General features: G+C 38.0%; 2 protein-coding genes and 1 long non-coding RNA gene across 4 annotated transcripts; 2 read left to right on the top strand and 1 right to left on the bottom strand.

The window, feature by feature from the left end:
- The first annotated feature begins 1,606 nt into the window (after positions 1–1,606).
- On the top strand, positions 1,607–7,222 carry LOC132132389 (transgelin-3-like). Its single transcript, XM_059544755.1, has 5 exons — positions 1,607–1,760; positions 2,183–2,408; positions 3,025–3,199; positions 5,400–5,502; positions 6,620–7,222. Exons 2-5 carry the CDS (start codon positions 2,217–2,219, stop codon positions 6,801–6,803), a joined length of 654 nt encoding a protein of 217 aa, XP_059400738.1. The 5' UTR covers positions 1,607–1,760; positions 2,183–2,216; the 3' UTR covers positions 6,804–7,222.
- A 34-nt stretch (positions 7,223–7,256) lies between these two features.
- LOC132132406 (uncharacterized) lies at positions 7,257–8,757 on the top strand. Its single transcript, XR_009429032.1, has 2 exons — positions 7,257–7,781; positions 7,818–8,757. It is a non-coding gene; the product is annotated as an uncharacterized LOC132132406 (long non-coding RNA).
- Positions 8,506–22,804, bottom strand: LOC132132316 (uncharacterized). 2 transcript variants are annotated; one of them, XM_059544706.1, is made up of 19 exons: positions 22,678–22,804; positions 20,865–21,403; positions 20,280–20,388; positions 19,234–19,280; positions 19,016–19,132; positions 18,117–18,242; positions 17,862–18,029; positions 17,454–17,575; positions 16,795–17,089; positions 16,469–16,547; positions 16,283–16,299; positions 16,064–16,183; positions 14,659–14,784; positions 11,551–11,694; positions 11,324–11,454; positions 11,000–11,087; positions 10,682–10,811; positions 10,228–10,349; positions 8,506–8,827 (listed from the first exon to the last, which is right to left on the bottom strand). In XM_059544706.1, the coding sequence occupies exons 2-19, from the start codon at positions 21,372–21,374 to the stop codon at positions 8,777–8,779; spliced, it is 2,502 nt and encodes an 833-aa protein (XP_059400689.1). In that variant the 5' UTR covers positions 21,375–21,403; positions 22,678–22,804; the 3' UTR covers positions 8,506–8,776. The 2 variants fall into 2 exon arrangements, with proteins under 2 accessions (XP_059400689.1, XP_059400693.1); XM_059544710.1 differs by having other exon boundaries at positions 20,865–21,381; positions 22,678–22,802.
- Positions 22,805–27,815: the final 5,011 nt, after the last annotated feature.

Genomic DNA, 27,815 nt, shown 5'->3' with positions numbered 1-27,815 from the left:
TTCCTTCATAAAGTGAAAAAGTCATTTTGTGTGAATCAGTAGAGAAATCTGCACAGACTGTTTACAAGCCAGAGCGGCTTTAAACAAATATGTGGCTGGTTTTTGATGTGAGAGACAATAGGAGAAGAACTTTTTCACTTTACAAAGAAATATTATAGTAGTAGTAGCCATTTATTGTCACTAGTCACAAATACCAGCTAAATTAGCCATAAACCTGTCCATACATACATATACACAACAGACATACAATATGACAAGGGAATTGAGGAAGAATACAGCATAACATGAGGAAAGGGGGGAGATAAAAAACAACCCCAGACTATGCTCCTGTGGGAATAGTGATTTTCAGTTTGGAAAGCAGTGCAGAGAGAGTCTCTCAAGTATTAGACCATAGACGAACCGAGAGAGAAAGCAGGGAAGGTAAGGGGGAGGAGAGGGAGAGATAATGCGCCCATCTTCGTTGAGAGCCAAAAGAGAAAAAATGGATAAAGATATTATGGGTAAAGAACTCATATTTTATCCAGAAGCATCTTCAAATGCATTTAAAATCATCTTAATGCTGGATTTGTTCCATCTTTTGTCATCTCCAGATGTTCACTGATGGACTGGAGAGCTGTGGATTATTGTGATGTTTTTATCAGCTGTTTGGACTCTCATTCTGACGGCACCCATTCACTGCAGAGCATCCATTGATGAGACACTGATGCAATGACAATTTTCTCCAAATCTGTGGATGGCCTGAGGTACATTTTCAGCATTTAATTTTGGGTGAACTAGTCCTTGGTGACATCAGCAGTCAAATTGTTTAATAAGCCTGTATTTAAGGTAGGTGATTGGAAAACAGATGAAAACAAATTAAAGATATTGCCGTGGACATAAGAGTGAACAAATCCACGTGATTCTAATGAAATTAGAGTAATTAGTATATCACAGCAACATGTTGTCTGTGTAGCAGGTAAATGAATACAAAATACAATGCAATAAAATGACAAGGAAGTTAATGCTCTACATGGACATGCTGAGGAACGTAAGAGCACAGATGGATGCACACACAGGCCAGCAGTGATTGATACGGACAGAAACCATTGACTGATGAAGTCAGTGGCAGAAGACCATTTTTAGCAAAGAGTTCTCTAGAGATTGCAGTTAGGTTGCAGCAATGCTTTTTTTAATTTTTATTATGCTGTTCTTCAGACTACACAAATTATTAATAAAAACGACTAGCAATTGAGTTATGTAAGTTTATTGCAAATAATTTACAATAAGAATTGTGCATTTTACACTTCTGTTGGATTGATTGAAAATTGCTTTATTAAAAATTCCAAGGATCAGCATTTTAAAACTACATGTAGGCTAGAAAAGTAACATTTATCATAGACTGGATGTAATGATCGCGAGCTTTTTATCATCCTCTACTGTATGCATACAGACATCGTGTTCTTCATCATGGTCTGCGTGTTTTTCCATGCACACAATCATGCACACAATCCAGCCATTCTTCCGAAGGGCTTTCAGCGCCGCTTTAGCTAGACGCGTTTCACATTCTGCGACGCGCGCAGCCTTCAGTGTTGCGTAACACACTCTGTCCATCAGCGAGGATGATGCGTGATGTGATGGGTGATGATGCTCTGCTTGGCTAATAACGGATGCTGAGCTGCGTCACCCCCCCCCCCCCCCCCCCAAACGAATGCTGCTCCATGGTGCCATCAGACGGACATTATTACACGGCCGAGGAAAACAACAAACAGCCTCCATCACCAGTGAGTAGATGAATAAGAACATCTCACTGCACTATGGATAAATCAGGGCATATCGAACAGATGCAGTTGCTTGCTGAACTAGAGTCTGTTGTTTGTGCCAGTTTGCTGTTATTGATAATCTTGATCAAATAGAAACGTCGTCTATTTAACAGCGTGAATATGGTGACACTGCTCTTTCATGTCTAGAAGAGACTCGACGATTGTTGCATATCAAGCAGTAGTGGCTATACAGATGAAATCAATCAATATGTGACATGCAATTTTGTTCTAGTTTGGCAAATAGAAATAAAAAAAAAAAAGACTCTCCTGTCAATATGCTTAGTAAGAGTAAGCCATAGGCAATCTGTTTGAGTCTATAGGGATATAGTGCTTTAAAATTTTAAAATATTTGTGTGTGTGTGTGTGTGTGTGTTTCCATGCAGGGGTTGAGATCATCTCCAGTGTAGGTCGGTGTTAATGAGTGCCGCCATGGCAAACAGGGGACCAAGCTATGGGCTCAGCCGTGAGGTCCAAGAGAAGATTGAACAGAAGTATGATCCAGATTTGGAGGCTCGGCTTGTGGAATGGATTGTGGTCCAGTGTGGCGACGACTTGGAGCGACCTGAACCTGGCAAACAGAACTTCCAGAAATGGCTCATGAGTGGAACTGTAGGTGTTTAGTGTGAAATATGAGTAAGAAATTATAGGGATGTGCTTAAGGAGCCTAATCAACATAGAGTTTGCTAAACTTCTTACACAGCTGAGAGCTGGAATCGTAATGTGGAATAATCATTGCATTGCAGAATAATATTATGCCTTTGACATGATCATGAAACTGTACAGCGATGAAGCATTATGGAGGTCTGAAACAAATTGGTGTAGAATTTTTTTTTTTTTTGAAATTACTAGTAATTTAATTACACAGAAAGAGATCAACAGAGAAAGTTTGAAGTAGAAAGGCTGATATAGTACTTTTTGCATGAAAAAAAAATTAAAATGTTTTTGGTAATATTAGCTATAGATAAATCCCTTCAGATGTACAAATTCACTGGGAATAGTGCATCATCCATGCATGTTTGAGAAACACTGCACTATGATTTGTGAATTGTAATCTTCTGGTATTTAAAATCCATAATAAGCAAAAACTGGGATGCAGTGATTTTACAGGACACCTTTATAAGTATAAGACACCTTTCTGTATATTAGTTATTGTTTTAGTAAAGCTAGGATGACGTTAAGAATCGGGCAGAACGAATGAATGAAATGTGTCCTAACCCCTTCCCAGATTCTCTGCCGGCTCATCAACAGTCTGTACCCCAGAGGTCAGGAGCCAGTTAAGAAAATCACAGAAACTAAAATGGTCTTCAAGCAAATGGAAAAGATTTCTCAGTTCCTGCAGGCGGCTGAAGAATACGGTGTCAACAGAGGAGACATATTCCAAACTGTTGCTCTTTGGGAAGGTAACACACACACACACACACACACACACACACACACACCACATAAACACAGAATAACTTACTCACTAACTTGAAAACAAATGATTAAAATGTTTTTGTGTCATACCCAATTTTTTTTTCAACTGATAACAGGCCTAAACCTTTAAAACATTCACTACTTAAATGAAAGTGAGAATGAATTTGTCACATTATTTTAATTTATTTTGAACCTTCTGCAGTTTATCTTTCATACTCTGTGAACAACTACTGTACCAAAAAAAAAAATAAATTAAAAAAAAAAAAAAAAAAAAAAATATATATATATATACACAGTATATACCAAGGCTGCATAATCAGAGTGCAGCTGTAGCAATGTACCTAAGGTATGAACATCCAGTAAATCTAATTTAATTCTACCCTATATTTTATTAAGAGCATTTCTAGCTATAAATTCACCGATCAATAAGACATCCTAAATAATTAACAACATTCATTTATTCTGTAACCTTATAATCAAACTTCATAAAAAATTCAGCATCTTAATGTAATCTCCCTCTTAAAGCAAAGAGAGACTTAAATGTAAGGAAAGTGTATTATCCAAAAACCAAATGGACACCTCTTGTAAAAATAAAGGACTTAAAACACTCCCTTGAGGAACACCACTGTTTATAGACAATATAACTTTAACATCTACTCTCTGACTTCTGTTTTCAAGATAGGACTGTATCCAGCTAATAGCCTTTTCTTTGCAACCTATTGCCTTTAACCTAAAAACTCTTGAACAATTCCACACTGAGAATAAAATGTTTGCACTTCATTTACATTATAAATATATCAGGTTTCCCTGGAAGATGATTATAGAACTCATTGGCCACCGATATAAAATAATGATTGCAAATTTTAGCAGCCTCCTTTGGATTAGAAAACTTTTATTAAAAGTACACAAAAAATAAATGCATGGTTTAGCATGATGATTTCCATTTATTATTTGCAATTATGTTTTATTTGAACATGATTTACAGTTCAGATACAGCTTTTCACAAAAGCAAAACGTTTTCTTAAATGATATGATAAAACTCAACATTTCAGCCTTTAAACCATTTTTAAGAAAAGGGATGAGTATCAGTCAATTATCATAATAATTTAAACAATTAATATTAATTTAGTAACATCTCTAGATTTGTATAATGCATTGTCCTCTGGTTCACATTTATAACTGCGTGTTTTCTGTGATTTTCGAATTGGTCTGAACAAAAAAGAGCAGAAGGCCTTACTGAAAACTCGTTCTCTGTCAGCAGGAAAGCAGCGCAGCAGCCTGACTTTGAAACTTGCAGCGCTCATTAACAAACCACAGCCTTTTGAAGTTTAATCTTAAATCTCAATTCTTGTCTATATGTCCCCATATTTAAGACTTATTCAAATCATAGTTAAGACTTTGTCGTATCATTTAAAACTTTAAATGGCTTTGAATCTGAAACAGACCTCACGGGGGTCCCTTTAGTGATGAAAGTGGAAATGAAATTTGCATGTTGTGTGTGAGAAGGATTCGTTTCATACAAGATCTGACAACTGGACAACCTTGGAATAATATATTGACGTGATTATTCATCTAATGATGTTTGGGCCATACAAATGGCGGGAATTTTCCGTGAGAAATAACACAAACGGATGGAGGTGTTGAAATACGGGAGCTTTGGACATTAGATGTGGCTCCTGCTGGAGTCAGCACAGTGGTGTACATCGTTTGGGGATGTGGACTCTAAATGACTGACACTATTGGTTGCTCAGGTAACAATACCAGAGGCTCTTCCATCAGATTTTAGAGCTGGGATGTGAAGGGTATCTGTAATCCGGTCAAGGGATCAAGGCTATTTTTCACCTAAAAATTCCTTAATAGTGACATTGTATTTTTGCAAGAAACCCATTTGAGAAATTATGACCTCATTAATCTCAGGTGTTTTTTTCATTCATATTTCAATTCTAAATCCAGAGGGGTTGCAGTGTCATTTAATAACAGTCAATTTTCCTCTTACTAAGGTCACAGGAGATAAAAGCGGTAGATATTTGATCAAAGTTGGCACGCTATTCCAGAATCTGAAAATGTCAACACGACTGTAATTTGGATTTAGCCATTGTCATGAACATGGTGTTAATAAGATGCCTTTGGCAGGCTCTGTGTCACAGGTCTCATGTTCACGAGGCTTTTCCCTCTGTTCTAAAGGAAAGGACATGGCTGCAGTCCAGAGGACACTGACGGCCCTGGGAAGTGAAGCTCTCACAAAGGATGATGGACACTACCGTGGAGACAAAGACTGGTTTCATAGGTGAGCTGGATGAAGAAGAGTGTCACCCGTTTGCAGTTTGCCCATATAGATGTGCTGAGACCGGTGTGTAAACTATCTGGGTTTTTGCAGGAAAGCAAAAGATGTTCTATGCATGCATAGCTAATTGCTTTCACTCCCGATTATGTCTGCTGAGGCTTTGTCAGTGTACAAAGGGAAAGTGGTGAAAGGTTATCCAATCAGAAGTTCTCCATCACCGCCTGGGCAGAACTGCCAACAGTGCAAACGAATAGAATCTAAGTTCAGATTCATCAGCCAATCAGATTGTGTTATTTGTACCTGGTGGGTGTGGTCTTTACAGAGGCTGTCTAGCTGGCCTTAAGTCAATCACACATTAAGTGATGAAGGTAAGACGTGAGAGACCTTCTGTAAGGACTGCTGATTTATTACAAAGAAACGGAGGACTTATTTAAATTTTCAAATAATCACTGGTAAGTGCTTTTAGGCATGTGATCTAAATTGGCTATTGCCTAAATATTTAATTATGATCTACTAAAGTAAAAATTTTGTGACAGATTCATAGATTTGTGGGCAACAAAACAACACGGTACAAATATAAAAAGAAAAAATATTCACCTCATTGAAACTTTCAAGTTATAATTATGATTTTTTTTTTGTTATAATAATGGCTTTTTATCTCGTATGTCTTAATATCTTCTTGTGTGAATAGCATTTTCATGTCTTGATCATCTTTTCTTAGATGTCCTCACTTTGAAACGATAAAAGCAGTGGCACTGCATTGGTACAGATCACAGAATAGTGTCTCTCTGGTTTTGTTATAGTGTGCAGCACAATATGCTCTCTGTGATCATTTTTTCACATTGGTGGAACATTTACAGCTGTTTTAGTGCAATATTACAAAAGGCCAATAAGCACTTCTGAAAAAATAATAATTAGTGGCGAGGCAAATAGCTTTGGATCTTTGAAATACATTCTGTTGTGTTATCAGTGGTAAAACAATCTACGTTTTTGTTTTTTAAATTGAAACAGACTTTATGCCAACAGTCAGAAGTCTTGATCTTAGGACGTACATCAAATCAGAAACAGCTGCCTCTAAGTACACACTTCCTGCATTTCAGCATTTGTGATTGTGTTTTAGGAAAGCCAAGGTCCACAAGAGGGAGTTTTCTGAGGACCAGCTGCGTCAAGGCCGCAGTCTTATCGGCTTGCAGATGGGAAGCAACCGTGGAGCGTCTCAGTCTGGCATGGTAGGGTACGGCACCCCACGGCAAATCATGCGGCATGACTCTCCTCGAGACAACGGCCATCAGAGCAATCCCTAAACACTACACACTTCTGTATTTAAAACCTCCACTGGAGCCAAAAGCCAAATCCAGAGCTCCAGATGTAGGAGGAATGTGTACATGTATGTGTATATTTAGACTCTCACACCAGTGCTAGAATTACACACATCAGAGAGTTGTCCCTTTACCCACAATGCACCAGTACCAGCTGTTATCGTCTCTCAGGCAAGCTCCAGAGCAAGGCCAAAATGTGTAAAATAAAGAGTTTAAATTGAATATAGTTTGACAAATGAAATGTGCATCTCTCTAAAGGTGTATCCCTTTTAGAATGGTATAAACTGACAATCAGGTACTTGAATGTCTAATGTCCATTTACAATTATGCATTTGGCCAATGCTTTTACCCAAAACAAATTAAAAGTCCATTTACTTTTGTGTCTTGTGAATCAAACCCATGACATGGTGTTGCGAGCACCGGGCTCTACCAGGTGGCTTGATCGAGTGCATGCTTTGCAAAAGAAAAGTCTATTTCTACTTAAAGCCATATGTAACCAATCAGTATGATTGATGTATACTGTCTAACTATTAAATGTTCCTGTTCCTGCTAGCAGAATACACCAAACTAATCGACTCGAGTCATCCTATAATGTCTTCACTAAATGTCATGGTTGTGCAAACATTTCTGATGTCAATGCAAATAACTGATACTATACATTCCAGTGAGAAAAGAAAGATGCACTGTACTTAAGAGTCTGTATCGAGCAAAACATTCAAAAAATGGTGGTTTTTATGAAAAGTCAGTTCAAATGCAGCTATGTTCAACCTTTGTTAATTTTATGCATTGACTAACATGCATGTAAAGTAAATGTGCTTCTGATGTGAAGATTATACCGCAGATTATATATATATATATAGAAGTTTAATGATTGTACCCACACAGTACCTTTGACAATCAAAATAGTTTCCAATTGTCATGACTGAAACGTTGCTGTTTAGTTCAGTGTTTGTTTTACATTTTGTGGTTTGATTTTAAATCCATTTATTTTTCAGAAAGATTGAATAGTCTTCCATTTAATTTATCATCTTTACCATCATTTATATATTCCTGATTGTTTTTTATTTAGTAAGTGTATTAGTTTACATTTATTGGAATGTAGTGAATTCTTTTTTTTTTTAATTTGTTTGAGTTTAGAAAAGAAAGGACTGGACATTATGATGATACTGGTGTAAATTTTTAAATGTGTGCACAAATATCTATCTATTAATTCGATAATTGTTGCAAATCTTACAATTCACTGGTAGTTAATTATGTGTCTGTGCAAAGTAAACTTCACAAGAGCATTTTGTGTTTGAATTGGAACGTCTTTGGCTATTGGCAAACATGATAATACATGTACACAAACATGATCAACTATTGGCAAATGTGCCTCAATATACAAATCATTGCACATTCATTTAATTCTGAGCTTCACAGACACAAGCTGCCAGGCATAATGTATTGGTTTGTGGCGAGATCCATTTGTAACGTCTATTGAACTGATGGAAAATTGTGCACGCATACATTAATAGTTTTGAGGCCAATTTTTTAACCATTTCAGATGGTGATCAGTGCTATGTCAGAGTAAACCTGCACACACACACACACACACACACACACACACACGAGATCATGACCACTGGAGAGGCTTGCATAACTAAAGGTAACCTGCTTTTATCAAAAATGAATTATAGACACTTGCATATAGGTGACAGTAAACAAACTTGAGTTTATTTCAAAACGCTCTCCTTCAGCTGATATACATGTTCGTTCTGCTTACTGTTAAACATCCAAACCATCACAATGGCTTAACAATTTTGTCCACACACACATCTGTCGCACACACACTCACTCACTCTCGTAGCGCTCTGAAAAACAAAAGATCTGAACAGAAAGAAAATTGAAACGAAGTGGAATGAAAACAAATAAAAACAAAACAAAATGCAAAGTACAATAATGTCTTTGTCTTCTTTAACTCAGCCATCTGGGTGTCCATCTGCCTCTTCCACCACTTCAACATGTTTGAGCTGAAAATCAAAGCAACATGGATGTTTATGCACATTACCAGGACTTGTTTGGTAAATGTCGTTTCATTGGCTGGGAGATCAGACCATTCAGAGTTGCATGACTGGACTGAAAATCATGGATTGCAGACCACATGACACTTACTGTACTTGTTTTCATTTTGTCCTACAATCCATAATGCAATAAAGAAAAGTAGATGGCCAATCAAATCAAAGTGGGCGGGGTTGACTGTTCACAGAAGCAGAGTGCGAATTGACGTTGAAAGCGAGGTGAGAGGATAGATGCAAATATTTTCATGCCAACCGCCATAGAGAGAGCGTGATGAATGTTTCATGTGTGAATTATCTGTGTCTGTGTCTCTCTTAAGCAAACAATGACGCTGTGAGTTTAGTTGCTTCAAAAACAGTGATTTTACCTCTTCGTTAATGAGAAACAATATAGTGATTCATTGCTGAAGCTATTTTATTAATAAATGAGTCTCCTATCTCGAGAAATGGTTATAATGCACATCTGCAAATATATGTATATATAGCTCGAACTGAGATGGGGATGGCATGTTAAACCACCATCCCCTTTAGATTATCAGTGTTGTGTATTATGTGACACTAATCGTGCAAATTAAATGTAATTTCTGAACTAAATAACGGCGATTGTCCAATCAGAGCTCGGAATCATAAGCTACTCACAAGCTCAAGCAAGTTAATGTCACGTTTCACGCAAATTGTTCAAGTGCAACTTTTGAAGTTCTTTAAAAAGAGGAGAACAGGTATGATTTTTACTGTGCTGCATGTGTGATTGAGAGACAATAGTAGAGCTGGCATAATCGAGTATGCCACGAACAAACTAAAAAACACATCTAGAGAGGCCAAAAGCATTCACTGGGTGATGAGGCCTATTATTGTATTTAATCGCAAAAAGCAATGTATGATAACACTTTACGATACGGTACATTAGTTAACTAGTTAACAAACTACGCATGAACAACACTTCTACAGCATTTATTAATCTTAGTGTTAACTTCATTTACTAATGCATTATTAAAATCAGGATTTGTGCTTGTTAAGATTAGTTAATGCACTGTGAATTAACATGAACTAACAATATACAACTGTATTTCCATTAACATTAACAAAGATTAATAAATACTGTAATAAATGTATTGTTCACTGTAAGTTAATACATTAAGTAACATTAACTAATGTAACCTTATTGTAAAGTGTGAGCTCTCTCTCTCTCTCTCTCTCTCTTTCTCTCACTCGCTCTCTCTCGCTATATATATATATATATATAAAAAGAGAAAGAGAGAGAGAGAGAGAGAAATGCGCTAAGAGTTTAATGCTCCATTGCCGAAGGAGATTCATATAATCTTTTCTCATCTGTTTTCTAACTCTCTTGCGGTCACCTTGAGGTTGTTGTAGTGTTCAAGGCTGCAGCAGTGCTCTGATTTTGCTCTTTTCTCATCAGTGTAGAACATGTTACACAGCTTGCAGAAGAAACCAGTTACTGGGATGACGTAGTTCACACCTGAAATAAGAGAAGTCTTTCCTGAGACAAGATTTACAGTGTTTTTTGTTTTTCAATTTTTTTGCTTAAAGAAAAAAAAAATTGCCATTGGCATAAACATTACAAACCGCCAGATTTAAAAAAAAAAAATAAAAACACTAAACAACTTTATTTGCATCTAAAAAAGAAAAAATACGTTGTTGGAAATGAAAACATTTTTGAAACTGAAGGAATTTGCCTTAAAGTCAATACAACAAATGTTATTTTGGCATGCTTCAAATGAAGCTCTGGTGGTTATAATAATGAAATGACCGAGTGTGTATAATACACAAGAATGTGTGTGATGGACTTGCCCACAATCTGGTCTGGCTGATAAGGGCTCAGAGGGGTTTTCTCCAGCTGACCATCCTCTTCTGAACCTTTACTTTCACAAACCGGATCCCCTCCAACACCTTCACAATCCAGTGAAGAACTCTGCTGGTTCTGCAAACACACATTTCCTCTCATATGATTTTTACTGACAGAGATATCATATATGCCTGACGCTCAGCTACTTTTCTTTTCCTTCAACTCAATCTTTTAAAAGTGCAAATCAAATTTAAGCGTGTCACTTCAGATCAAGATGTTTCTATTAAGATTTCAGGTGATGTTTGATTTTCTCTTGTGATTACCTGGTCATTTTCTGTCCTTTCAGTGCTTGGATTAATTTCTTTTTTGTCCTTTTTTAACCCTCTCTCCTCTGCATTTTCAGGGAGTCTCCTAAGAACAAAAAACATTACATACACACTCAACCAAAATATGAGCTACAGAAAAGTGAAGTGGATTCATTTGAGATCTACTGCATTGACATTTCTAAGTGTTTTCAAAGTATCTGTGGCCAGCTGTGCATGACAGGGATGGAAATGTACTGCATTTTATAATTTGTGCATCCATCCACTCCATTCAGCGACATGATTTCAACATTGCACTGAAATGGAAAAACCACATTCACCTACCAGCGAATCAGAGAGTCCCCTTTCCTGCACATGGCTATCCTCAGCACCGCCCCCCAAAACTTGCAAGGCCGCCGACTGTACTGCGCAACCATTTTTTCAGCAGCCTTCGTACTTTCCAGTTGCATGTAACACTGAGAAGGAACAAGTTGAGGCACAGGAAACACCAAAGAGTTACGAAGACATTCAAGAACCCGCCAGATGGCAAACAGTGACGAGGGAATACGTACCGTTCCTTGATACCTGTGCAGAGAGTAGCCAGTCAGTCTCCCAAAAGGCTTGGTTAGTTTGAAGAGGGATTTGTGAGTGTATTTCTGTCGCAGGTTCCTCTGGTTGGGAAGACGGCTGATGAAAATAGACCTCCCGCTGGGGCTCTGAACGTGACGTGAGGGATTTAAATCAGTCTAGTTTAATTCTCTACTCATCTACATTTGGAATAACAACATTCACTAAAGTATTATATGCACATTATACAGGTGCTGGTCATATAATTAGAATATCATCAAAAAGTTGATTTTACTAATTCCATTCAAAAAGTGAAACTTGTATATTATCTTATTCATTACACAGACTGATATATTTCAAACGTTTATTTATTTTAATTTTGATGTTTATAATTGACAACTATTGTTGCGTTCACACCAAAAGCAAATAGAGCGTCTGGCGCGAATGATTTAAATGTTAAGTCAATGTAAAGACACGTTTGCGCGCGTCTGGAGGTCTCGCGGCGCGAATGAGGCTTTTAGCGTGACTTCACGCGAACTGAGCATCTCGTGCTTTGGTGCATTTACAGGTTTGACGCGAATTTGAGTTTGACGCCCGAGTTGAAAATTTTTTACTTTGGCGTCAATTGGCACCGCGTTAACCAATCAGGAGCCTGCTCAGGACTCACTCATTCAACATGGAGGAACGACTGATGTTGTCAGTGAGCAGTCACCCGGAGCTATATGACACAAGTATCATACACAAGTTCATATTTCAGGAATAAAAAGGACCTCGCTTGGAAGAGTGTGTTGTAAATACACATTTAACTTTTGAGTCACGTACACGTTTTTCGACCCGCTGCCTTCCCGCTGTTTTTTACAACTATTTCCCCCCAATATAGCCTACAGCTTACAACCGCCTAGCGCACACCCCTACCACAAGAAGCGGATTTCGCATCGGACGCGCGTAAATTTTGCTTCAAACTCTTTCTTTCTACGCGCATCTGATTCGAAATCCACTACTTGTGGTAGGGGTGTGTGCTAGGCGGTTAATTTCGCTCTAGACGCGCGAATGCATTCAAAATGTTCAAGCGGCAAACTAGATGCGGTAGACGTGAATTTGACGCTCTATTCGCGTTTGGTGTGAACGCAGCATAAGGAAAATCCAAAATTCAGTATCTCAGAAAATTATAATATTGTGAAAGGTTCAATATTGAAGACACCTGGTGCCACACTCAAATCAGCTAATTAACTCAAAACACCTGCAAAGCCTTTAAATGGTCTCTCAGTCTAGTTCTGTAGGCTACACAATCATGGGGAAGACTGCTGACTTGACAGTTGTCCAAAAGACGACCATTGACACCTTGCACAAGGAGGGCAAGACACAAAAGGTCATTGCAAAAGAGGCTGGCTGTTCACAGAGCTCTGTGTCCAAAAGATGTGGTAGAAAAAAAAGTGTACAAGCAATAGGGATAACCGCAGCCTGGAGATGACTGTGAAACAAAACCCATTCAAAAATGTGGGGGAGATTCACAAAGAGTGGACTGCAGCTGGAGTCAGTGCTTCAAGAACCACTACACACAGACGTATGCAACACATGGGTTTCAGCTGTCGCACTCCTTGTGTCAAGCCACTCTTGAACAACAGACAGCATCAGAAGCGTCTCGCTTCAAAAAGGACTGGACTGCTGCTGAGTGGTCCAAACTTATGTTTTCTGATGCAAGTCAATTTTGTATTTCCTTTGGAAATCAGGGTCCCAGAGTCTGGAGGAAGAGAGGAGAGGCACACAATCCACGTTGCTTGAGGTCCAGTGTAAAGTTTCCACAGTCAGTGATGGTTTGGGGTGCCATGCCATCTGCTGGTGTTGGTCCACTCTGTTTTCTGAGGTCCAAGGTCAACAAAGCCATAAACCAGAAAGTTTTATAGCACTTCATGCTTCCTGCTGCTGACCAACTTTATGGAGATGCAGATTTCATTTTCCAACAGGACTTGGCACCTGCACACAGTGTCAAAGCTTCCAGTACCTGGTTTAAGGACCTGTTCTTAATTGGCCAGCAAACTCTCCTGACCTTAACCCCATAGAAAATCTATGGGGTATTGTGAAGAGTAAGATGCAATATGCCAGACCCAAGAATGCAGAAGAGCTGAAGGCCACTATCAGAGCAACCTGGGCTCTCATAACACCTGAGCAGTGCCACAGACTGATCGACTCCATGCCACGCCGCATTGCTGCAGTCATTCAGGCAAAAGGAGCCACAACTAATGAGTGCTGTACATGCTCATACTTTTAATGTTCATAAGTTTTAGTTGGCCAAGATTTCTAAAAATCCTTTCTTTGTATTGGTCTTAAGTTATATTCAAATTTTCTGAGATAATGAATTTGGGGTTTTCATTAGTTGTCAGTTATAATCATCAAAATTAAAATAAATAAACATTTGAAATATATCAGTCTGTGTTTAATGAATGAATATAATATACAAGTTTCACTTTTTGAATGGAATTAATTAAATCTACTTTTTGATGATATTCATTATATGACCAGCACCTTTATGTTACATGGCAAGTAATTTCAACACATACGTATTGACTGATTTGTATATTCTGTCTATAGTATATATTGACCGTCCTTTATTTTATTTTATTCTCCATTTTGTCTGTTTGTAACTTTTCCTGACGTTGCTTGTGAATGTGAAGCAGTCTTAATATTCTTCTATATACTTCCTTCTGTCATCTATGGAGAAATAACTCACAGATGTAGTGTTTTTCGTAGTTTTCATAAAAATATGAACCGTTTTCAACATTGATGAGCAGTAAATCATCATATTATTCTGATTTCTGAAGATCATGTGACACTGAAGACTGGAGGAATGATGCTGAAAATACAGCGGAGCATCACAGAAATAAATTACACTTTAACACATAAAAACTGCTATTTTAAATTTTATACTGTGTTTTTGATCAAATAAATGCAGCCTCCATGAGCATAAGACACTTCTGTCAAAATCACTTAAATACCTCAATTATCCTAAACTTCTGGCTGCTGGTGTATCTTGACTGAAACACTGACAGGTCACTGATGGATGAGATGTTACAGTAACTGTCGGTCTCTCTATCATGTTGTTTCTAAACACACACCTCTATTGTCTTCATGGTAAGGCACATGGAAACGGACACCGGTCTGCCGCATATCGTTGCCTTGTGATTGCTGAAGAACTGCACCATTTCTTGCGCTTTTTCAGCGGTTTCCAGCTCAATCATAGCCTACAAGAACACAAACACACATCACAGCTACAGGCAAAAACTGAAGAACTGAGAACTGCGACGAGTAAAACTGACAGCGTATGTGGAAACGGAAGACACAGTAACTATAGAGAGAGTATAAAGCACCAATGTTGGATTCTCAAATGCATGATTTAATATGGATTGATTTAAGAATAGATCAACAGGACTGTTTCAGTGTGTGCATGACTCAATGATAGCTACAGTGAGTTATGTGCAGTGACTGCTACAAGCTCTCTTTATTTGCACAAAGATTTATTTATTTTGTGTGTGTGTGTGTGTGTGTGTGTGTGTTTTGCAGCTCATTTTTTTATTGCAGCTCATGTATTAACTAATGCATACAATATCCTGTTTTAGCTTGTAATGTTGTAAATGTTGAAAGAAGCATTTTTGAATGAACTAGGATTAACAAATGCGCTATAATTGTTTATTTTCTAACAAATGTTAAAGTAATCAACTTTTCTTAAAGTATTATCCAAGTTAGAAAATTCACACACACAAATACAATGTTTATTAAGGGTTAGAGAGATGTTTTACACACTAAGAGGAGAGTCCTGTTTTACTCATCCACTGAAAACATGCATAGCTGAAGAAACAACCTTGAAATTTCAGGGATAACTTTGCCTTTAATTGCTAGTATTGCACCAAAAGTTTTTTTTTTTTGTCAAAACAGAAATTGAAGTTTTCATTAAGCCAAAATCAAAAATAATGTTTAGTTAATAATAAATTAAATGTATTCAATAATCCAACATTCAAATATAAAACCCTGTTGTACAAACATTTAAACTGCACAGAAGGCAGGTTTTAAATCAACTCTTTAATAACAATAGTTTCTACTCCCAATTTGTTGTTGAAATAAATAAAAAAAAATATCATGACAGATCAATTCAACTGTAAATTAAAATGAAGTATGAAATAATAAGTAGAAATATGATCAATATGTAATAAATAAATATATATATATATATATATTAATGCTTCTGAAAAGTGTCACCAAGGCTGCATTTCTTAAAATGATTTCTGAAGGATCATGTGACACTCATTTTACAATGCATTCAAATATAAATCAGTTATTTGAAATTGTAACGAAACACAATATTATCATTCATACTACATTTGTGATCAAATAAACGCAGCCTTTGACAACAAGGGACTCCTTATTTAATAAAACAAGCAAAAAAAAAAAAGTCTGTTTAGGCTGAAATTGTTCAGTTATAGCGATATTTCATGCATCACTCATTTGCAAACAGAAAACACGTACCTCCTGTTTGAACGTGGATAAATGCTTGACCATCCTGCCGAAGGGAGCAGTCAGACTGTGAAGGTCCTTCATCAGGTCAGGGCTCCTCTTGACAGGCCACACCACCACTACTTTACTATCCTGAAATAAACACACACTGCTACTGTCCACACACACGAAACACACGTTTACTTCCTAAGACATCCAACATCTACAGTAAATGAGAGATGTGGCACTTACCGTTGGCACAGTGGAGTCTGGAATAAAAAGGGAAAAGGTGTCACTGATCATAAATTAAAAGTATGAATGGCATGAGATGAAAAGTCACTATTTTCTAAATGCGGTCTTAAGTAAACGATTCATAAATGCACAAGTTATTTCTTTTTATGTGTTTTGACCTGGTAATGTCTAATGAAAAAGGATCACCTCCTGCATTGTAGTCCAGCTCATCTAATGTAACGAAATCTTCCATGTTCTCTGGAAATTCTGCATCATCCACAACACCCTGCAGAGAAATAGACACATGCATTGCTTTCCGTCACACGTTCATGCAGTCTCTGCATTTTCAAAAAGCCATAAACCATAACCCTGGAGAGTACGGTGAAATGCACTTAAACATACATTTTATATTAAGGTTTCATTAGTTAATGCATGACATGAACAATGCATGTATTCATCTTTGTTAATGTTAATGGAAACACAGTCGTTCATTGTTAGTTGACTGTTGACGTATTAAATGTTAATTGACTCACCTCTTGGTCTGGATTCTGCTCTGAAGCTCTCTCTCTGTTCTCCTCCGCAGCGCTAGGTCTCTCCTCTTCCAGCTTTTGCTCATCTTGTTTCTCTTCTTCCTCCTCATCATGAAGCATCCCAGGTTCATCCTCCAGCTGAACGCCCTCCTCTTCATCCAGCACCTCGTCTTCTTTCTCTACGGTTTCTTGGTTTGAGCCGTCGCTCTTGTCCTTGTTGCTAGACGTGGACTCCTCTCTTTGTCTGCTGTGTTTGCTCGGGTCAGATTTTCTGCTCACAGGCTGAGGACTGTTCTCTCTGAAAGACCAAGCATTTCAGATAATCTTGAAAAAGTTCAATACCAGTTAAGCTCTACCGACAGCCTCCGTGATTCATCGAAACAACTCCACACGGTCGTGGAGGCACGATTCACTTATTCTCCATCGTTTCTCAAAACATACAGCACTTAGAAATGAACCTATCGTCTATGCAGTGAAAACTGTATTTGAACTGAATCAACCCTGACCTGTCTTGAGCTAAATGACCGCACTAGTGTCTGAACTCTGATTGTGATCTTCTCGTTTATCGCTGTGAAGCTGCTTTGACACGGTCAGTTTGGCATGAACAGAAATGACCTGGTTCAAAGGCCTCTTTAGGGCTTGAGATATCAGAAGTCTCTTACCTCAGGCTTGTGATGTGCGTCATGGTCACTTTGACACTTCTGCCCTGAATCCTCAGAGGGTTACTGTAGTAATACTTCACCATGATGTCGGCATCACGCCAGTCAACCATCTCTATCAAGGCCTACACACACAGACACACAACAGTTTAATGGGGGGGGAGCAGTGTATGTGTACAAAGGCTGTCAAAATTAATGCGTACGATTAACTCAAAACGTTTTTCACTGAACTAATCAACAGACAGTTTGTGACAAATCCTCTGAAAAACTCTGGGGCATTTCCATCGCCACTTTATGAGTGCTTCACTCGCTGGATGTGCCAGCGTCACATTTGCATAGGATGCTCTATGTCGATTCGTGATTGGCTGAATGCAAAATTTAAATAAATGAATGAATTAAGCTACTCCTCACCTTACAGTCAGTGAACTTGGACTGCCACACCTCTCCAAACATGCCTGCGAGCTCCAGCACTTCAGCCTCGACGTCCTCCCCGGGAGGCAGACGTGAGAAACACACCACCGAAGGCGCATTCGAACGCTTTGTTCGTTTTGGTGAAGGCGTATCAAACTTGGGTGGGGTCTGTCAGTCAAAAAAAAAAGCACACAAAACGTAACCGTTGTGGATAGATTGTCAGAGTATAGAGGGTGTGGTTTGTGGGCTACTCACATAAATGCCTTCCACTGTCGGAGATAAGTAGAGGACTACTGCGCTCTCCTTTACGAAGGCTGGTTTCAGCTGGAAGTGATTGACCATATTCTGAGCCTCCTTGTGAGAACTAAACTCCAGGAATCCCTGTTACCCAGCAAACAAAAATCATGCACAAATAAATTAAAAACACAATACAAAAACAACGAGAGAGTTTTAAAGACCCGCTTCACATATACTGAGTGTGACATGAATGTGAATGGGTGCCGTCAGAATGAGAGTCCAAACAGCTGATAAAAACATCACAATAATCCACAGCACTCCAGTCCATCAGTTAGGGATACTCCACCCACATTTTCTCATTAATCACTTACCCCCATGTCGTTCCAAACCCGTAACCCGTCTTGTTCGTCTTTGGAACACAATTTAAGATATTATAAGACAAAAGCTGTTTAGCCAGATCTTAGCCAGAAGCAACGGTTTGATGTTAAAAACATCTTAATGGTGCATTGTATTTCGAGTGCTGTGGATTACTGTGATGTTTTTATCAGCTGTTTGGACTCATTCTGACGGCACCCATTCACTGCAGAGCATCCATTGATGAGACACTGATGCAGTGCTACATTTCTACAAACCTGATGAAGACACAAACTCAACTAAGAAACTCCTCTACTGTATCTAGAATGGCCTGAGGGTGAGAATGTCTGAGTGAATTTCACTTCTTTATAGCGCCTATCTGCTAAACTTCACCTTTCCATAGAATAAAAGTCAATTCTGATGAACTAGCCCTTTAAATATCACTGTAGTAAAGAGTTATATTGTTACAGGATACTGTTAAACAATGGTGGGCAAAGCAAAAGCTGTTATGAAACAACAAAATGGTTCATTATTGTGTATAAATCTAGAGCGCCTTTCGTTACCTTCGCTGGGAACACCAGGTGCTTCACAATTGTGCCGAATGGTTTTCCAAGCTCTAGAAGCTCCCCCACGGCCACGGCACCCATAGGAAACTTAGCAACGACCACTCTTGTATTGGGCTGAGGATAATATATAGACATGACAAAAAAACTAACATTTCAGTTTGAGTGCTTAAGTAGTAGAAATGAATAAAAAAAGAGCAGCACATCAGTTAAGTTACCTTAGGAGGGTAGAGGTGGTCTGATGAGCTGGACATGTACTGATCCCCTTAAAGAAAAGAAAAAAACCTGTTAAACCTCTATACATTTCGTGAAAGTTTGTGGTCAAAAAAATTTACACAATTCCTTTTATAAGTCACGTAAGTTTAAAATGACATTGGCTTGATGAGACAGGAACAGGACGTTAAAGAAGAGGCCATAAAAGAGCTTGGCATTAAATACAGCCAACAGGTTTAGCTTATGTCACAATCATGAGAGCATTTAAATGGAGAAAAATGAACCTATGCAGAGGCATGTACAAGATCGATATTTTTGGTTCATCTCTTTTGTGAATCTAAATAAATAAATAATTAATAACACACTTGCTGTATTCCTCATGTGTAAGTCACTTTGGATAAAAGTATCTTCTAAATTAATAAATGTAAATGTGGTTCAATTTCAAGAAAAATTAAGTATATTTGCTATCGTTCGCTGCATTTGATTTGTCAACTTTTAGGAGAACACTAGCTTTCAAATGGTCTCAAAGTTAACAGGCAATAGGTCTTTACATTTAAATTTGAGATGTGACTAGAGATGCACAATCAAATTTCTAATGGCAATTAGTATTACGGATGCCACTTGTGTTATTCTGCGTGCTTACGAAGTGTCTTTTTCTTTCTACAGGTTATCTTATGGGTTTTTCCATTCTTTTAATTTTAGTTTTATCATAACATTATAATGCCGTGCATATTCTAAAAAATAAAAAGATTGTATTATTTAAAGAAGAAACCAATCCAGTGTATAGTTCAGATTTGAGGCTTCATACTATAGAAAAGCACTAAAAGTTTTCAGCTTGTTTATTTTGCTTCAAACAACGGTATAAACACCATTCAATGTAAAATGTGATAACCAGATTTAATAATCAGAATTATGCAAAAAAAAAAAAAAAGATCGGTCACAATCGTGCAGCCCTAAATGTTTCTTCTTAAAACAACAACAAACAAAATAAAATTCTTTGTAGTGGCAGCATTATCAAATATAGATGCACTGTGAAAGGGAGACTGTTTACCGATGGCGTGTTCGGAGCTGTAGGCTCTCTTAGAGGGTTGAAATGAGCGAGAACTGCGCTCAGATTCATTAAACTTGTGGCGGACCCCTGACAGATGGTCTCTCCATGTCTGCCAGTCAAGAAAACAGAACAGAAGCACTTAAGATTATTATGAAACGAAAGATTATAATAAACACATTCCTCCTGAAAAATAAACAAATACATCATTGCATACATAAAAACTAGTTTATATTGTGGACAGAATCTCCAAAATCGGTATAATATATTTATCAAAATGGTAATGCATTTTCATATTAATAGTTAATCTCATGATGAGCCAGACCCAAAGAATATAAACATTTCTTAAAATATCCAAAATACACATGTCCGTGTCTTATCTTCTTGACTAGTCTGGGTTCTTTTACATTCCCTCACTGTAAAGCAGTACAATCCGCCGATAGCATCATGGATATATTTTCCCATAAATGTAAAATCGCCCAGCACTAATATGCAATTTTACAAAATGTTAATCATTTCTAGATATTTTTATTCTTATTTAATAGTTTTGTGTTTTTGTGGCACTCGATGCATCACATATCTCTTTACCTTGATGGAATTCAGCATGCACTTGCAAAGAGGGCATTTGTGTGGGAAAACGGTTGGGTTGTCGCCCGACTCCATCTCCACAGCCACGTGATCCGCACTCGGTCTCTCTCGGGAGGACTTCCTGTGAGCCAGGTCTCTTCTTCCTCCCGTGTACCTCTCAAACTTCCTGTGCCCCTCCCCTTTCCCATGATGCTCGTGGCTCCCGGAGCGCCGCACTGAGCTGGAAGACAAGGGGCTTCTGCGTCTGTCGCTGGAGCATCTCTCGGGTGTGCTGCGCTTGTCCTGTGGAGGCCTGGACTTGTCTCTGAACTCAGTGTCTGCGGTAGAAGACTCTTTAAGGGCTCTCTTGGCTTTGAGCTGCATGATGAGATAAGGGAGGGTCTCCACGCTGATTTCGCTTTCGGGAATCTGCGCGAGTGCATCCACATCTTCGGAGGACAGGCCGAGCGTCGCATACAGGCTCTGAGCACTAACAGTCTCGGCTTCACCGGTGTCTTCAGCGGCGTCCATCTCCAACCTTTACAGACAGGAAAGAGAGACTGCACACAGTCCAACAGGAAAAATAAAATCAATGAAGTCTGAATATGGATGCAGATGGAATAGAATTGTTTTCATAAACTGAGAAGTAGAAATGACTAAAACGGCATTTAGTTTATCATACATGCTTGTCAGTATATTCGGCAGTACACTTTAATATGTTTAAAAGACAATAGAAATAGTTATGAATGATCAAATATATAGATGTACTTAAGTTACTCAAAAAGCACTGACCGCATTTAATAAAATGGTTAATTACAATGCATTTTCATTAATTGCAATTAACAATGTAATGCATGTGAACTAAATGTAAGTTTTTACATTTAACTGCAAATAAGTATATTCGTTTAAGGTATATATTTTAGTATATATTCCTCCTGGCGAATTATTAAAGCGGTTTTCTTCAGATGAGTCCTGGTCTTCATTCATCAGACCTGGTGCTGGGGTTTAACTGTAAATTCCCCTACAGGACAATGGTTGTTCATTAACCTTGTTATTTATTATAATCTATTGACAGGTCTGGTGGAGTTAATACAAACTGGTTATTAGTCAATGTTGATCAAATTAAAATGACTAAATAAGATGGCTGATGTCGCAGTACATCACACAAACAGACCTAATGTCACAATTTTTAATGGTGTATCTAAATATACTGCATCTTTATTAAACGGTCGTAAATCTATCAGACAAGTAGAGCTTATCGCACAATCCCATCTCAAACTGAATTCATGCATTAAAAACCAATAAATAAAAGATAAGTTTGGATATTCTGAACTTAAAGTTGACAGGGTCTCCTGCTCGCAAACTTCTGGCCCAAACGAGGTTGGGATTTTTTTAAGTCCTGGTGTAAAAGACGTTGTGTAATTGGCTATACGATGAAATACTATTGATTATTTGAATATAATTGCACCTTAACATAATGGCATATGTCTTGCTTTCGAGTATTCTGCATTAATAATCACCCCCTGGCTACAGTTAGCCCCAGAGCTAACCCACAGCTGCTCTGATGTTGGTCAAGCCTCTACAGACGCTACATTGTGTCTTCAGCGCGGTAACATCTGTCGCGAGGCTCAAATGTAAACACGAGCATCAAACGTGCCGCACGCGGATCAATAACACGACTGGAAACTCCGCCAGATGGCTTGATTAACTTAACTTTGGCATTGTTGAATATTTCATCAATTTACACCCATACAAAAGAAATAAAAGGCGCATAAAATGGCATTCTGGAATTGCCCTTAAATAAAAAAATAATAAAACGAGTTTTAGTAATTACCTAAGCGTCCGTCAAGGAGTGCTCCTTGTCCAATTTGTAGATATCGATGAGTAGCCCGAGTTTCTTCTTCTGAAATGTCTTGGTTGCGATTCGCTCGAATGGTGCAAACACCGCCACCTAGCGCTCGGAAGCGAGAGTTTATGTATGGGATTAGAATCGCGCCAAATGTATTGCAGTCACAGATCGAAAAATAATAAGCATAAATAAAACATTTAAAAACACGTGTAATATAATAACGCACAAAACCGAAAAACAAATGCAATTTTTTTTAAATAACATACAGCGCAGTCATGGATTACACAAAACTGAAACAGGAATTAAAAATTTTCCAAACCGCAAACAAAATCAGGTTTCCTGCTCATGTTATTTTTTTGTGTGTGCTTGTGGTCTTTTCCCCTTTACTCTTGTTTCCACGTTCTGCGCTTGCGTTTCAAAAAGTTGCAGTTTGAGTTTCATGTAAATCAGGGCGGGCTTCAGCGTCACCATTGGACCACAAGTTCTAGATTGACAGCTGCGCCTCTAGCCAATCAGTCCAAGGGGGAGTTGACGTCACTCCAATGCGACTCATGGCTGCTGTGGCAGGTGTGTGAAGATGGATAACCAGCGTCAGCAGCGTAATATTAATTAGTAATATAGTAATATAAATATTTTGTTAGTGGGTGACAGAAACATTCCCTTTGTGTATTATGATTTTTTCTGCAAGCGCTATGTAGTCCGAGTAGGCCGATATCTAGCCTGTTAACACGTGTCTTGTTAGTTTGGTTTAGTTAGCAATACTTTATATTTTAGGCAGTTGGGCTGCACGATAAATCACACGCGATATTTTATTTTTTAAATAAATAAATAAATACATTTTAATAACATATGATCAGGAAACCTGATTTTGTTTGAGATTTGGAAAATTTTGAATTCATGATTCAGTTTTGTGCAATATAATTTTAAATGTGTTTACATTTTTGATTTACGCTTATTATTTTTCGATCCATGACTGCGCTGTTTGTTATTTAAAAAAAACTGCATTTTTTTTTCGGTTTTGTGCATTATTATTTTACACATGTTTTTAAATATTTGACCTTTGCTTATTATTTTTTGATCTGTGACTGCAATACATTTGGCGGGATTCTAATCCCATATGAGTGTTTACACAAGGCATAAAACTCATAAGTTAAGAGAATTAAATGCAAAGGACAGAGTGTTAGGAAATCATTGGTGTTTGTGCACAGCGATATTAAGTAGAGCCTAAACCAGTTGAGGTCGTTCAAAAGCTTAGCAGGTTATCTAAGAGTCTCTATTAATAAGTTTGGCCCTAGATCCAGATTTGAATGTTTTGAGATCATGGTTATTGCTCTGTATGGACATCATCTCTTCACTTACTTTCATAAGAAAAGGAAAAGACAGGTCTGTAATTCTGAGCTTTCCTTCAGCAGAAGGCAACGCCTGTTTCACGACTGCTGTGCCAGACCATTCTGTTAGGGGTTTTGTGAATTTTGTTTTTATTACATTGGTTGGAGCATTAAAAAATAAAACTGAAAAAAAAAAATCAGTTTTTAGCTTTGTATAAAGATGATTCACAACTATGTTATGAGAGATATAACAGAATGATCTGATATGCTACTGTAATTAAAATGTAGATACTTTATTTTATTCAGTGTATTTCTACATTGCGTCTAATTTACATATTTATGTGTTCTTGGGGAAATCCATAATGAAAAATAAGTGTAATTGAATTGAGTTTATTTATAGTTAATCAGGGACAATGCACAAAAAAAAAACATTAGTCTAGGAAATAAGAGATGTCATGTGCCAGGTTATAGCAAAAAAAAAAATGCTAATTTCCACCCGCAGTCACTAGAAAGATGTTATATTTAAAAAAAGTTCATAAAATATATACAGTATTATACAAGGAAACATTACTTCACTTACATTGTAAAAACACTCACCACTTCATGAATCTAACACTCACGCACAGATTTTTCATAGAAATATTGATCTATAATTTATTGTCGTTTATAATATAAATATAATTTATTTTGCCGTTTCGTAAATTTCGTAAAAAAACCCAATGACATTTTTCTGAGATGTTTATTTATGACAAAAAATCTGAAAATTATATATATATTATATATATATATATATATATATATATATACACATATAGTTTATATTACCATATTTCCCTAAGAGTGCTAAATCTGATCATTCTGTCAATATCATTCATTTTAAAAGACCAAAGAGAGGGAGCGTTTATGATCAAAGCTCCTTAAAAGTCAGAACGTGCTCAGAACAGGACATCCAGACTAAAACTGTGACATGAAGGTTCTCAGAGAAATCACTCAAATATAATGTCCTCTACAGAGGACAGAAGTCTGTGTCTGGGTCCCAGGAGTTTAATTAGGTTATCAAATATGATTTTGCCTGCTGTAATGAGATAGTTTTATTGTGCACATACTGTATTTCACCATGTGGTGGTGCTATTACACTTCCTACTTCCTACATTACTATTACTATAAATAAAGTTAGAGCCATGGATATCTACTTGGGGTGCATTTCAATTCTAAATCACCTGAGGAGGAAAGAGCAGGGTTTGAGTGAAGTTTCACATGCTTTCATGTCAAAGGATACTGTACATTCTCCTACATTCTCTTTGTGTGTTCACCATGAAATCTGACTTGACTGAACTCTGGGCCACAATTTTGGAACCGATAACTGCAAACAAACAAGGTTTGATCTGGGTTTATGTGACAGAAAAGTCCCGCTTTCTGGAATACTCCTCTCCTTTTTTGCTACATATTGCATTACATATGTACAGTACATGATATTACTCAACAATGAATGGCACATTGAAAAATAATTTTATTTTAAACATCGTTTCAATGGTGAGTACACTCAGGTGAGATAAATAGATCATAACAGAGGTCTTGAAAAATGCTACAGAAGACCACCCACAGTAGAGCCATATGGAGATATTTTTCTAACAGTGTTTTTCATTATTTCATTGTGTTTACACTTACACAGCCTCTTCGAGCTCAACTGAAAGAACACACACACAAAAAATGCATGGTATTTTTGTTTTGTTTTCACATAGCATAATTACTAACCATAAATAATGTGGTGTTATGCAATTATATTTGCTAGCTAAGGCCATTTATATCCATTTATATAAATTTCATTTAACATTTGAATGTAACAGTGGTGGCAAAGAAAAAGAACTGTCATGGGTTCATGTATACTTGTACCAGATTTTCAGTGTTCTGCTTTACGTTTCGTAACAATAACAATAAATATATAATAAAAGAATAACTATTTAAAGGGGTCATGAACTGAGAAATGTATCTTTTGACATAAAAGACGTCATTGTACTATAAAATCATCCTGCAAGTTTCAGAACTCAAAACTTTCCTGTAAAAACAGCTTATATTGAAGCCAGTCTGCCAAAAGGACAGCTTGAGGAATGTGCCACTTTATGACATAATCGTGTGTCTGAACTCCGGCTCTGCAGAAGATCAACGTCTGCTTCTACATCACTGCCTGTTTAGCTCCGCCCACCGATCCTACATCACTGCTTGTTTAGCCCCGCCCACCAATTCTACATCACTGCCTGTTTAGCTCCACCCACCGATTCTACATCACTGCCTGTTTAGCTCCGCCCACTGATCCTACATCACTGCTTGTTTAGCTCCACCCACCGATTCTACATCACTGCCTGTTTAGCTCCGCCCACCGATTCTACATCACTGCCTGTTTAGCTCATGTCCCCTTTGATACCTGGGCCACTACCTTCAAAAGAACTAATTCTAATATATACCCTTAAGTTTCATACTTTAATCCCATAAAGAGCGTACCTCTCAGTCATCATTTTGTTTTATAATATGATACCATTTAATCCTTATACTTCATAATATATCCTTATCCTTATAATTCAATTTTCAGAACACAACAAAAATGGGGAAGTCGTGGCCTGGTGGTTAGAGAATCGGACTCCCAATCGAAAGGTTGTGAGTTCGAGTCCCGGGCCGGCAGGAATTGTGGGTGGGGGGAGTGCATGTACAGTTCTCTCTCCACCCTCAATACCACGACTTAGGTGCCCTTGAGCAAGGCACCGAACCCCCAACTGCTCCCCGGGCGCCGCAGCATAAATGGCTGCCCACTGCTCCGGGTGTGTGCTCACAGTGTGTGTGTGTGTTCACTGCTCTGTGTGTGTGCACTTCGGATGGGTTAAATGCAGAGCACAAACCCATGAGTATGGGTCACCATACTTGGCCGAATGTCACTTCACTTCACTTCACTTCACTTAAATCATATTGTAGTTTCTCAAGAAGATCAACGTCTGCTTCTACATCACTGCCTGTTTAGCTCCGCCCACCGATCCTACATCACTGCTTGTTTAGCTCCGCCCACCGATTCTACATCACTGCCTGTTTAGCTCCGCCCACCGATTCTACATCACTGCCTGTTTAGCTCCGCCCACCGATCCTACATCACTGCTTGTTTAGCTCCGCCCACCGATTCTACATCACTGCCTGTTTAGCTCCGCCCACCGATTCTACATCACTGCCTGTTTAGCTCCGCCCACCGATCCTACATCACTGCTTGTTTAGCTCCGCCCACCGATTCTACATCACTGCCTGTTTAGCTCCGCCCACCGATCCTACATCACTGCCTGTTTAGCTCCGCCCACTGATTCTAGAGCGCTGCCTGTTTAGCCCCCCCAAAGATGATTAGTGTTGGGAGTAATGCATTACAGTAACATATTACTTTTTGCTATAACGCAGTAGTGCAAGGCATTACTAATCAATTTTCAGTAATATTTTACTCGGTAAATGTTCAATAACGCTTACGTTACAACACACTTTTAGCTGAAAAAAATTTATTGTTCAAAGAAAAGAAAAAAGATAAAAAAAAACAGCAAGACTGCAAGACATTAACGAAATCAAAAATGCAGCAAATAAGTTCTATTTCCTGTTCGCGGTCAGTCAATAGCTGCGTGTGGTGTACACCTCTCAGATATTTGTTTAGCGTTTTTTTTTTATTCCTCTCTCTCTCTGGTGGAACTTTGTATTGTGTGACATAGTCCAGTGAAGGTGTGTTTAGGGCGTGTTTTACAGGAGTGCCGCGAGGATACTGTCATGACACAGAAT

Source organism: Carassius carassius, chromosome 4 (assembly GCF_963082965.1).
Source record: "Carassius carassius chromosome 4, fCarCar2.1, whole genome shotgun sequence".
Classification (NCBI taxonomy): Eukaryota; Metazoa; Chordata; class Actinopteri; order Cypriniformes; family Cyprinidae; genus Carassius; species Carassius carassius.
Note: the sequence above shows the minus strand (reverse complement) of the source record. Positions and strands in the feature narration are given on the sequence as shown.